The sequence below is a fragment of the Hemicordylus capensis genome, chromosome 2 (assembly GCF_027244095.1).
Source record: "Hemicordylus capensis ecotype Gifberg chromosome 2, rHemCap1.1.pri, whole genome shotgun sequence".
NCBI classification, from domain to species: domain Eukaryota; kingdom Metazoa; phylum Chordata; class Lepidosauria; order Squamata; family Cordylidae; genus Hemicordylus; species Hemicordylus capensis.
Window position 1 is genome coordinate 312648726 of NC_069658.1, and position 12486 is coordinate 312661211.

The following is a 12486-nucleotide window of genomic DNA, read 5'->3' on the forward strand; positions in this document are numbered from 1 at the left end:
TAAGGACATTATAATATTAGCAGTTTCATTTTCAACCCCCTTCCTAATGATCCCTGGCATGTAATTGGCCTTTTTCACAGATGCCGTACATCGAAAATGTGTTACAAAGTTACAAAAGGATAGGAAAGCTGAGCTCAAGGCTGAAATGGGAGAGAGACTAAACCAACAACCATCTTTGGAGAGACAAAATAGAGACTAACACTGCAAGAACAGAGGGGGGACGAGTCCAGCACTTTTATCCATGACCCTACCCCCCCCCCCGCAGTGGTCACTATAAGATATTACAGCTGAGAATTGATGCTGCCAGGGTCCTAGCTCCAACAAAGATGCCCTTCTACCCAATGCTCTTAAAAGGGGGGGAGGGTGCACATAAGCGTAGAAACATTTGACACCCTGCCTCAAGTGCACAGTGGCCTTTAGCCACCGCTGGCTTTTATAAAGTAGTATATTCAATATTGTTACACTGTAAGGACGGGCATAAATGAGTACAGAATACATTATTTTGTACTAAGTACCTTAAAGAGTAACATTAACAATTTAGGAATAAGCCACCTAAGTTAAACAAGGAACATACTTATTACCCAGAATTAACCCCTTATCACATAAGAATGATTCCATAAATATCTACCAAACAATTCTACAAGATCTTAATAGTGGAGTGGGGGGGGGGGGTGCACGGCGGGACACAGCCTGGTATAATAGAAAGGGCCTAACCCATTTCCTTAAAGTTGATCAGCTATGTAGCCTGAGCCTAGCCATATCTACTCAAAAGTAGAAGACAATACTGAGCTAGATAGACCAATGGTCTGACTCAGTGTATGGCAGTTTCCTATGTTCCTAAGTAAGCCCCACTCAGTACTCATTAAGGATTTTTTAAAAGTAGAGTTTGATACCTTAAAAGCTGTTTTTATACAGCTCTCCAGCACAGAACTGGAAACTTGCCCCTCAGAAGATGACATGAATAATCTTTAGGAAGCCTAAATTTGGAAGGCAACTCTCACCAAGAATACTGCTTATTCAAATAAATCAATGCAATGCACAAACTGCAGAAACCGGGTTAGGCTATTTCTATAGAGGCCTGAGTGTTTCCATAGAGGCAAGAGGCCAAACAAAACTTTCCTCATACCACTGTTCATCAAAGGATATTTAAGAACTCCAAAGCATGCTCGAATTGGGTATCTTTAAAAAAGAAAAGAAACTGGGGAGGGGGGAACACGTTTAAGAAAAAGAAGGTTTATCTTCTTGATTCATCCTGTAAAGATGGTGTCTACATTGATCTATAAGAACAGTTAAAGACAACATCATTGATGATTGTTTACAGAATACTTTGGTTCAGAAATTGTGTTCATGGTAAAGTACAGCTACAGTAAAATTCTATAGCTATATTTCCCCCTTCCATCCTCTTTTGCATGAGTGAAGTGGGAATTTGAGATGCTAGACTATAGTTTCACGAGGTGCTCAGAGATATTATACCCCAGAAATAAATAATACTGAAGGCTGCTGTTTACAGTCCATTTGCTGCAGAGCAACTCTGCTAAAGTCAGTAGGTCTGCTCTGGAATGAGTGCATTTGAGTTGCTTTACAGGAGAAGTAAGGTCCATACCTATAATAGCTCTGCTATCAGCAGCCCTCAGGTCATCTCCTATGCTGAATCACCCTCTTTGCTCAAGCTGCCTTTTCTGTCAAGTATTAGCAAGAATCACAGCCCAGGTTCCAGAGGAGCTGACTTTGCAGAAGAGGGGCCAGTGAAATTAGTGAAGCAGCAAATGCTACTGCGGTATTTGGGTATCAATGAGAATTTAGAAACTTGGGAAAGAAAGGGAGGAGGGGAAAAGAGGAAAGGGAAAATGAATTATTTCTGTGAAGGCATGGTGGGGCGGGGGGGGGGGAGAAGAGAAGAATAAAGCACCACCACCACCTCCTCCTCCTCCTCCTCCTGTTACCTTTGTTTCCCCGCTCCCTAGTCAGCTTGCTTTTGATAAGCTCTTCAGTCAAGACCTCTGGACCTCAGCCAAGAGATTTCCCCACACCAGCTTCTCTCTTTCTCTCTCATTTCAGCCTGATGCGGATACAAGCGTTGCCACTACCCGAGGAATTCACACATCAAGCAACCCGAGAAGAGGCAGGTTGCTGCTTTGCTAGCCAGCAGTTAGCAACCAGAAGAAGCGCGACTTCTTAGGCATATGGCTCGAGAGCTGCTGCCTGGAGCGCCCGGGTGGTGATGTTTTCAAACAGCCTTCGCTCCTGGCAGCAGCAGCCTTCTGTCAGCCCATCGCTCTCCATAATATCCCCCCCGGGAGTGGGGGGGAGTGCGCGCGCGCTATTGGTCTCCACCTCGTGCCATCCTACCCCGCCCTGTTCTTGTCTTAGAAATTCAGTGTTTTCTTCGGAAATCCAGGAGCAACAGTCGTGCAAGTTCAGCACTGCTCTAAACAAACAACAACAACATCCGACTCAGAAAGAGGAGGGGCGCCAGAGGAGAGGAAAACTGCCGGCTTACCACCATTGGAGTTGATCTGAAGGGAACGAGAGAGCCGAGATAACTCCCTTCGGTGCTGCGTGCTCGGGTTTATTATCGGTCAGATTGCAATTGTGGGCTGGCTGCAAGCAAAAAGACGGCCAAATGACTTTAAAGGAGAAGCGAATACATTTCCAAAGAAAATGCACACCTTAGCCACTTTCTCCACACACGCACACATACACACCCTTACCTGACGGCGGGGCTTATACTTTGCCGGATCCTGGCCGCACCTGCTGCTGATAGAGATGTCTCCCAGCTTGGAGCGCGGGGGGACTCGGAGAGCGGAAAGGAGCGCTTTCCTCTCGCCAGCCCACCTGCCCGTGAAAGCGCCCTTCCGCGGGGCTTCTCGGAGCAGGTTCCCGCCAAAAGAGAAGCAACTCTGAAACGACTAGCCGCTCCTCAGCCAGTCCCAGTCCCCCCACCTTCGCAGCCATCCTGCATCTGTCATCATCCAGCCGTCCCTCCTCCTACTCTTGCTGTGGCTCTTCTCAGCCGTGCCTGCCTACTCGCCGGTCAGCAGCTGGGAGGACGCCGCGGTGACAGCAGCAAGCGGCGTAGGGGCTCTCAATCACTTAGTCAGCAGGCAAGGCGGCGGCGGCGGCGGCGTTGCTGGCAACCGCTCGGGACTAGCTCCCTTCTACACAGAGCCTGCAAAGCAGAGCAACACCCAGGACAGAGAGAATAGGCACTTTGCAAACTCCGGGTTGGTCCCTCCGCACCAGCAGGCGGAGAAGAAGAGGACTGTTGCTGCTTAAGAAGACCTGCGGCAACGGCGTGGGGGTAGCGCTTGCGCGAGGCAGGCGGAGTCGGCGAGGGCAAACTTGCTGCGCGTCCCTCCTGGGCTACTGGGCAGTGACTTTTTCAGTGGCTTAGCTGGCGAAGAGGAAGGAGCTTGTTGGCTCGCGCACTGGAGTCGAGGAACGGTCGGCCGGAGGACTTCTACGCGCAGCAGCAGTAGCAGCAACCCCGGTCGCTCAGCCAGGAGCGACCGGAGGGCCCGTAGGCAATGGCGGCCCGAAGTAGAAGCAGCTGCGCTGGGTCTCTTTAGCTGCGTAGCGGACTTGCATCCGCGCAGGGGCCAGGGCAGGTGAGGGGTCATCGGCGCGTGCTTGGGCCGGCGCTGCTGGGTTTGTTGTCCTTGGACATTCGCATTCGAACTGAGTGTCCAGACGTCGTCAGCAGCCCCCGGCCGGTGCCAAGGTGTGTGGCGGGCAGCAGGGCTGGCGGGGCCATGGAAAGCCCGGCGGAGAACCCCAGCAAGGCTGCGGAGTACCTCAAGGAACTCAACAAGATCATCGAGACGCAGCAGGAGCTGCTGGAGAAGCAGAAACACCGGATCGACGAGCTTGAGCAGCAAGTGGCCAAGCTCTATCACGAGAACGCTAGTCTGCAGGACGAGCACCAGCGACACCTGGCCACATGCAGGCTGCTGCTCTTGCAGCAGCAGGGAGCCCTGCCGGCCCTGCTGCCGCTGCCGCCGCCGCCGCCGGGGGACAGCCAGCAGATCTCCAAGGACGAAAAGTAAGGAATAGGGCGGGGAGGGGGGGCTTGGGCTGCGCTGTGCAATCCTAGTCATGTTTACTCAGAAGCAAGTCTCGCTGCTGTGCTAGATGGGATTGACTCGCATGTAAGTGCATAGGATTGTATTCCTCTTTGATTTTTTTCGGGCGTCGGCTTACCCACACAGTAGAGAACCGTCGACCTGCTAGTTTTGTGTCTTTAAAGAAAGCATTAAAGACTAGCCCACCGGGCAGTCCTTGGCGGGGAGAGACAGGGTGATTGGAGCTCGTGCCTCGGCTCCCTCTCTCCCAGGGGGCCTGGGACAAACACCTGGCAACTGAGGTGGGAACTACCTATGCCATTGGGTAGGCTATGGACTCCTGAATAAAAGCGTTTCCTCCCCACTCTCCGGGGTTGCTTCTGTGCGCTGTGCTCGCTCTGGGGTGCCAATGGTGTGAATCGAAGCTAAGACTCTTTCCTCCTCCTCGTATTCATCTACCCCTGTTTAGCAGCCGCAGGGCTGGCTTTTGTTGCTCACCAGCTCCCTTGAATTGCTCGCAAGTAAGAAGTTTGTGCCTTGCTTGAGGAAACGATGGTGGCGCTAACAGTATCGACCGTGCTTTCCTAGATCGTGGAGGCATTAGGGAGGGATGTTTGGGAAAGGGATGTTAAGCGGGACCCTGCTGGTGCCTTCCAGCTCCGGAGAAAGGGTCGGGCCTATAGCGGCAAGCAAAGCAGTGCAGTTAGTGGGTGGCATTTGTAAACTCGGCAGTGGACGGAGGAGTGACGAGCTGTTCATGCAACTGACAGAAAGGGGGTCAGTAAACATTGGCAAGTGGCCACCCAGCTAAACTGTGACTACTTCAAATCTAAACTTGTTGATCTTCAGGAACCCGTTTGCTCTCAATCTCTGTGTCTATTTACAGAGTACTCTAATCTTTAATTAATCATGTACTGCTTACTGCCTATGGGGAGCTGCTTAACTGAATTACTGCTTAAAATAAGGCCAATTCATGAGTAGTTAAAGAACTACACTTGCCCATTTTTTAAACTGTTTAAATATATTTAACACATTAAAGAAAAAATGGCAAACTCTTTCTTAATAAAAGGCCTTGGTATAAAAAGTTTAAAGCATTTGATACTTTGCTCTAGTAGTATATTTATTTCGTATATATCAAGAGTAAAACTTCTAGAGGCTTCTTCAGGAGGCATCAGCTTCAAGACCCTTCTCCTTAATACACTTTATAATTAGCTGCTTCATCTAGGGGCATAGCAAAGTTGTAGTGGGCCCAGAGACAAGATTTTAAAATGCCCCCCCTCACTGAAGCTCAGCTCATGAAGTAAAGAAATCTTAAATGAAGCTGAATAGTGGTAACAAAAAGCATAGTGAAATATATATATATCACACACACACACACACACACACACACATATATATATAACACCTATGTGCCACAGTAGAACATCATCCTAAATTATTTTTAAAGGTTTTGTAAATTGTGGACGATGCAAGTTCTGTTGGCCTTGGTCTTAACACTCACATCAATTTCGGAGGATGAATACAAGTGAAAGAAGCCTGAATGGGTCCGTGGCTGGGGCAGTCAGTCATGTGATTTGCCTTTGGGGGGCCCTCCAAGGCAGTGGGCCCCCAGACAACTGTCTCCACTTGCCCTATTATAGTTATGCCCCTGGCTAGGGATGTGCACGAATGGTCTTTGGCACCGGCGGGGGTAGTACTTTAAGGGTGGGGGAAGGTGTACTCACCCACCCGCCGCGTTTCCCCCACCGGCGCTCTGTAAATTTCAAGCCCCTCAGGGCGGCAGCGTTTCTCCCTGCTGCCCCGTTCCCCCTGTTGGCCAGAAGTTGCGAGCGCACGCACAATGGGCGCATGCACGCTCACAACCTCCGGCCACTTCCGGCCGACGGGGGGAACGGGGCGGCAGGGAGGAACGCTGCTGCCCAGAGGGGCTTGAAATCTACAGAGTGCCGGCAGGGGAAACGCGGCGGGGGTGTGTGTGAGTACACCCTCCCCCGCCCTTAAAGTACTACCCCTGCCGGTGCCGAAGCACTGAATACCACCCCAGCGCAGAAACGTTTCGGAGGCCTTTACAATGGCCTCCGAAACGTTTCAGGCACATGCCTACCCCTGGCTTCGTCAACCGTAGCATAGTTAAGGAACTGGTCTGAAGAACAATGTGTTTTTTTTCAGATGGGATTAAATGTTTAGCTGATTTTAAGAAAATATCTTGATTACTTGAACTGCAGACTTTTTTCTTTTTTAACACAAATTCAGGCAAAACCCAGCAGTGGTCCATGGCATCTTAGAAGAAGTATTCCTTCTCTTTTCCCTCTCACTGGAGAGAATGCCTCTTCTAAGACCTTGCCTGTTGCAACGTATGTGCATTGTGTAAAAACTGTATGTGCTTTTTTCTCCAATTACAACTGGTTTTAATCTTATGCAAACCTATGCAGAGTTAATTAAGCAACTAATCAATGTAACCTTATAAGACTAATTTCTGAAGATAGAGGTCTCTTGTGTATGCTATTAAGTTTCTTGGCAAAGGAAAGTGTAAGGATCTGATGTTGTGATTAACTTTATGTGTCTCTCTTGTGGTTCTATGTGGCCTGTAGACACAAATAAATGTAGCTTTTCTTCAGGGCAGTTTCTCAAACAATTGCACTGCAGTAGTATAAACAAGTCAAGCTAGGCTGATAAGAAATGTTAAACGTTTCACTTTGATATTTCATCTCTGGTGCACATCTCTCTTTCTGAAGGTCGTGGTGAAGAGTACTTTCCTTTACAATGTATATCTTTAAATCGGTTTGGCACTAATAGCAGCATGCAAAATTCTAGTTATGACTGGTCAGTTTTATGGATTAAATATACAATTCTGCCTTTCCTGCCAAGGAATCTCGCAGTCTTGGTGATGGTAGTACATACAGAACTTCAGAGAACTTGAAACGATGTGTAGAGCTGATTTTCAGCCAGGAATATTCGGTTGCAGTGGGATATAAAGGCCTGTGCTCAAACTTCTGCCGCTTACTACTTGATGTGGTGTCCCAGAAGCTCAACTTTGTGCTTTGCAGGCAGGCTTCTAAGCTGCATAGAGATATGTTTAAGTGACTTTTCATTCATTACACTGTGTCCTCTCAAATATTTGTTCCTAACTTCGCTGGTAGTTTGTCTGCCATAGTTATATAAAAGGTTGCTTTTCTTTGTTAAGGTGATATGGGCAACACCTAGAAAAAGTTAATAAGTTTAATTTAAATTCAAATTTAATTGATGGGACTAGTCTAATGTTGCTTGCCACTTTCAGAAATCTATAAGTATATTGTAACTAGTTCTTATTTTTTAATGCTCTATTCAACAGTTTGAAACATATTAGGGATATATCTGTACAAATAAATGTGCATGTAGGATAACTGAAAAAGCAGCAACTCCAACAGTTTCAAGGGCATACATTGCTCTTCAGAAAGCAAATATCTTTCTCTGATAAGATGATGTTTAGGACACCTTGCATTTTAAAAATGCAATTTAATTTTTAATTCAGTATCGTAGAATTCCTTCAATGGAGTTGACTTGTATGCTCAAACAGTCTTCTTCCACCCACACACCAGGCTCTGTCTTGTAACATACTAGAAATAACACAAATTTGTTAACATGGTTTTGCCATATGTGGGTTTTTTGTGTTTGTTTTTTTTTAAAATAAGGTTATTTCCCTTGGCTCTCTAAGGGAGCAATTCTGAGCTACAGCCTTGATGACTCAGTCTTTTAAAGTCTCTTAAGTGGATTTGATGTTGGGATCAGAATTAATCTGGGATATTTATGGAATAGTTATAATCGTTCTGAGGTATCGTCTAAAGAACTCAATGGGAAAGTTCAGATTTACTAGGCTTCTGTAGTCCTGTCCAACACGTAGAAGCTGAACTAGTGGGGTAGTGAGGATGTATAGGGCTAGCTCTCATAAACTGAATGTAGGAGTAGAAGGTGCATAGATTTTATGGGAAATGGGCTTTCTTCCTTGTTAAGCGATCATAAATTGCCAGAAGCTGCTGCCTTGGTTTTTTAGGGAACCAACATCCCATTGACTGATAATCGGTTCCATCTCCACCTGCATTGTTCCTAGGTTATAGGATAATAGGAGCCACCATATTTCCCAGTTATTGCAACAAAAGAGAAAATGTGTGGCTGTTCTTAGTTGTTTTCTGTGCTACTCACCACAGATGACCAAACATTGGTATGCTTTAGGGCTGTATAATGACAAAGGCTACCTGGAAATAAATTGTAGGCCAAAAATGTGATTAGAACTTCTCTCAATACCTGAAGTTCATTAGAGCCCCGCAGGAGACAAACATATTTATCCAGTTTCATTTAGTCTTGGATTGACTCTGACTGCTGTTCTGTTCTGCCTTCTGATTTTTATGGATAATTTCTAATTTGAAGATGGTACATGCACAGTTCCCTCATGACACAGTTTTTCTTTCATTTGAGTGACTTCCCCCCTGTAAGTGATGACATGACTGATGACAAGCACTGAAACAACACATAATCTAGCATGTGTTACTACTTACTACATTATATATTCCATATTTCTGCTATGCATCCCAAGCACTCTAAAGTTTAAAACTATGGCTTAAAATACAATACATGATGCACAAGGGCCAGGGAAGAAAGTAGAAAATAAGTAGATTCAGGATCTAAATCTTTCATACTGTTGGATAATGATAATTACTAACTGGTATGGCCACCTCAAGAAAATTCTGAATGGGAATTGAATCAAGCTCATTCCAGGAGCAATGAAAAGGGTTTCACTTCTCCTTCTGAAAAACAGAAATTGAATGGCTACTTATAGAGACATGAATATTCCTGTTGCTCAAAGCAGAGTGTCTTCAGTTAGCATGTTAGAGCAGTGCAGGCAGTTCCAGCACCAGGTGAGTGTGGGTTGCCGCACAGCAACTGCACTGGTACCAGTCATCTTTGTTTACCAAAAATGCAGTGCTCTCTCCCTATTGCATGGGACCTTGCTGACAGGGAATCACCGTCTCATTCCTCTTGCTAGGCATATTGCTTTGAAAACTCTTTTTATATTAAGTAGTATATGCAGTAAATATTTTCAATCATCTGGTGGTGCAATGCTGATGATGAGCATATTTAATGATAGATGAACAAAAATGGTGGGCTCAATCACATTTAATTTATATGTTAAATAAATAAATCAGTGTAGCTCCAGAAGTGCCATTGTGATAAGCCTCCACAGAGGTTTATGGGAAACATTCCTTGGCCTTTATGGTGGTGGCAGCAGTTTGAATTACTTATACGATCTGCCATTCTTTTTCACCAGAGTATCAGGAAAAGCTTTTCTCTGTTCCTGAAACTTGTAATGATACAGCGGTTTATTGACATTAAATAAACTAGGTTAGAGCAACAACCCATTCTTCTTGGTATTTATCTTCCATGCCAGCTAGGGTGGCAACATTGCCACTGCAGTGTGTGGAACTCTCTGATTGGAGGGGAACTGAGAAAATAATGCTTGCTCCCATAATGATGCAAACCAATTGACATGAAAAAACTGTTCTTGCTGAACTGTGTGTTCTGTTTTATTCACTCTTAAATACTTACATTTTGATAGAAACATAGCTAGTTGAAAAATGCAGCTGCTCAGTAGTTCCAGGCTAAGTATTTGGGAAGGAATGTAAGAAAATAGAGCAGGGTGGATTGATTTATATTAAAGTTATTTTAAAATATTGCTTGAAATACAGCTTTAAATCGCCAAGGGGAAAAAAGTCACAATTTGGATAATTGATTTAAATCAAATTAAATCACATATTTCTGAAAACAATGGTGCACTTAAAACATACATGTTAATTTACAACTCAGTAGAACATTTTACAATATCTAGGAGGGTATATTACATGTAATGCTTAGATAATTTGATTTTTTTTTCTAATTTAGGAAATCAGTGTGGTGTTTTTTTTTAATGTAATGGATAACTTTACTCATTCCCTGTGTCAAGCTGCTCTCCACCTCCTTGTTGCACTGCTCACATTTCACACATTTTCCTTTTTATCTAAGGAAAGCATTTCTTCAAAATATTCCCAGATGGGATGTTTCCTATTCCCAGATGCTTTTACAGTTTTAAAGTCACAAAATGTGAGGCAATACAGGAAGCTGTGTACTAAATAATGCCCTCCCTCTTTTCCCCACAGTTTTTCTACTTCACGTCCTTTCCTACATTGTTTCTTTGTCTTAACTCCTCTGAACATAAGAACAGCCCTGCTGGATTGCAATCACAAGGCCTATCTAGTGCAACATCCTCTTTCACAAACCTGCCCACTAGATGCCTCTGAGAAGCCCACAGACAAGAGGTGAGGGCATGCCCTCTCTTGCGGTTGCTCCCCTGCAACTGGTATGGGAGGTGGGTGGCCTCTAGCTACCAGACTAGTAGCCACTGATAGACCTGTTCTCCATGAATTTGTCTAAGCCCCATTTAAAGCTATCCAAACTAGTGGCCATCACCACATCCTGTGGCAGAGAATTCCATAGATTAATTATGTGCTTTGTGAAAAAATACTTACTTTTGTTGGTCATAAATTTCCTGGCCATCAGTTTCATGGGGTGACCCCTGGTTCTAGTGTTATGTGAGAGGGAGAAAATCTTCTTTCTGTCCACTCTCTCTACTCCATGCATAATTTTATACATCTCTATCATATCTCCCCAGGGGAACCTCTTTTCCAAACTTAAAAAGCCCCATAAGCTGTAGCCTTGACTCATAAGGAAGGTGCTTCAGGCCCCTGAATATCTTGGTTGCCTTCTTCTGCACCTTTTCCATTTCTACTATGTCCTCCTTTAGATGTGGTGACTAGAACAGTATTAACTACTCCAAATGTGGCCATACCATAGATCTGTATAAGGGCATTATAATATAATTTTATTTCATTTTATTTATTTATTAAACTTCTATACTGCCCAAACGTTTGTCTCTGGGCGGTTAACAAAAAAAACAATTAAAACACATATAAAAGTTGAAACAATGCAACAATAGAAAAACACCCATAAAATTAAAAACAGACAATTTTAAAAAGATGGGAAAGCTTTGGTGAAAAGATGGGTTTTCAGGCGTTTTTTAAAAATTGCTAGAGATGGGAAGGATCATATCTCATCAGGGAGTGCATTCCACAATCTTGGGGTAGTGACCAAGAAGGCCCATCTCTGTGTAGCCACCAGACGAATTGGTGGTAACTGGAAATGGACCTCTCTGATATTAGCATTTTAATTTTAATTTTCACAGCTGATGTGCACTGGGTCAATACTTTCAACAAGTTTCCCACCATGAACCCAAGATCTCCTGGTCAGTTACTGACAGCTCATATCCCATCAGTGTATATGTGAAATTGGGTTCTTTTGCCCCAATATGCATCATTTTACACTTGCTTACATTGAGCCGCATTTGCCATTTTGTCGCCCACTCTCCCAGTTTGGAGAGATCCTTTTGGAGCTCTTCATAGACTGCTTTGGATTTCACCACGCTAAATAGTTTAGTGTCATCAAGTGTTTTCTCTCTTTTTTTCATCTGTGTGTGGAATGAGTTTTGTTTTGTGTGGCAGTACTAAGATAGTGTGTGTGCACATGCATTCAGAGTGGGGCCTCCCTGATTTAACCTGAGCGGGATCTAAAATTAACTGAGCAGGCATAAAAAAATTGGTGAGCATACCCCTGCGCGGGGGTGTACCATTAATTAGGCAAAGGGAGACATTTGTCTCCTGGCTCACAGCCTCTGAGGGCCCCCCAAGGCCAGCCCTTTTCCTTTCCCCCATTTCTTACTCTTTCCCTTTTTCTGTTGTTGCAGCAGCAGCAGCAGCAGCAGCAGCAAAGTGGTCCAATATTGTTCTTCTTTGCCTCCTGCCTGCCTTTCAGTGTGGCTGCTCCCAGTTGGCTGTGCGCTGTGCAGACTCACTCACTGAAACCGAAAGCATGCCAATTGAGTGACGTCACACAGGCACGATTCAGGCAGCAGCAGCACTGAGAGGGAGAGCTGGAGGTTTGAAGCCAAGCTGCTGGCTGGAGCCTGCCTGGGGGCTGCATAAAAGCCTTGTTCTGGTTTTTGTTGCTTACATACTGACTCACAAGATCGGGATGAGGAGATTTTAACGGTTCTGGGTGGGGTTGCACTCCCCTTGAAGGAGCAAGTATGCAGCTTGGGGGTATTACTGGATCTGGCTCTGCTTTTGGAAGCTCAGGTGGAGGTGGTGGCCAGGGGTGCCTTTGCACGGCTTCGGCTAGTGTGCCAGCTGCGTCCCTTTCTTGAGAAGGCCAATCTGTTCAGTTACCCATGCCTTAGTCACGTCACGGCTGGATTACTGTAATGCGCTCTACGTGGGGATGCCCTTGAAGAATATCCGGAAACTGCAGCTAGTGCAAAATGCGGCAGCTAGGATTTTATCTGGAGCCTCCTGGTGGGAGCACA

At 45.2% G+C, this 12486-nt stretch overlaps 1 protein-coding gene across 9 annotated transcripts in view; it reads left to right on the top strand.

The window, feature by feature from the left end:
* The first annotated feature begins 2357 nt into the window (after positions 1-2357).
* The window catches only part of IQSEC1 (IQ motif and Sec7 domain ArfGEF 1), a 595321-nt gene continuing 585192 nt past the window's right edge, over positions 2358-12486 (top strand). For 3 of the 9 annotated variants that reach the window (XM_053303439.1, XM_053303428.1, XM_053303429.1), the window contains exon 1: positions 2360-4042. In XM_053303439.1, the coding sequence (XP_053159414.1) occupies positions 3753-4042 (290 nt within the window). In that variant the 5' untranslated portion in view covers positions 2360-3752. Of the gene's footprint in view, positions 4043-12486 lie in introns of all 9 variants that reach the window. The other 6 variants (XM_053303427.1, XM_053303440.1, XM_053303430.1 and 3 more) reach the window with 4 other exon arrangements.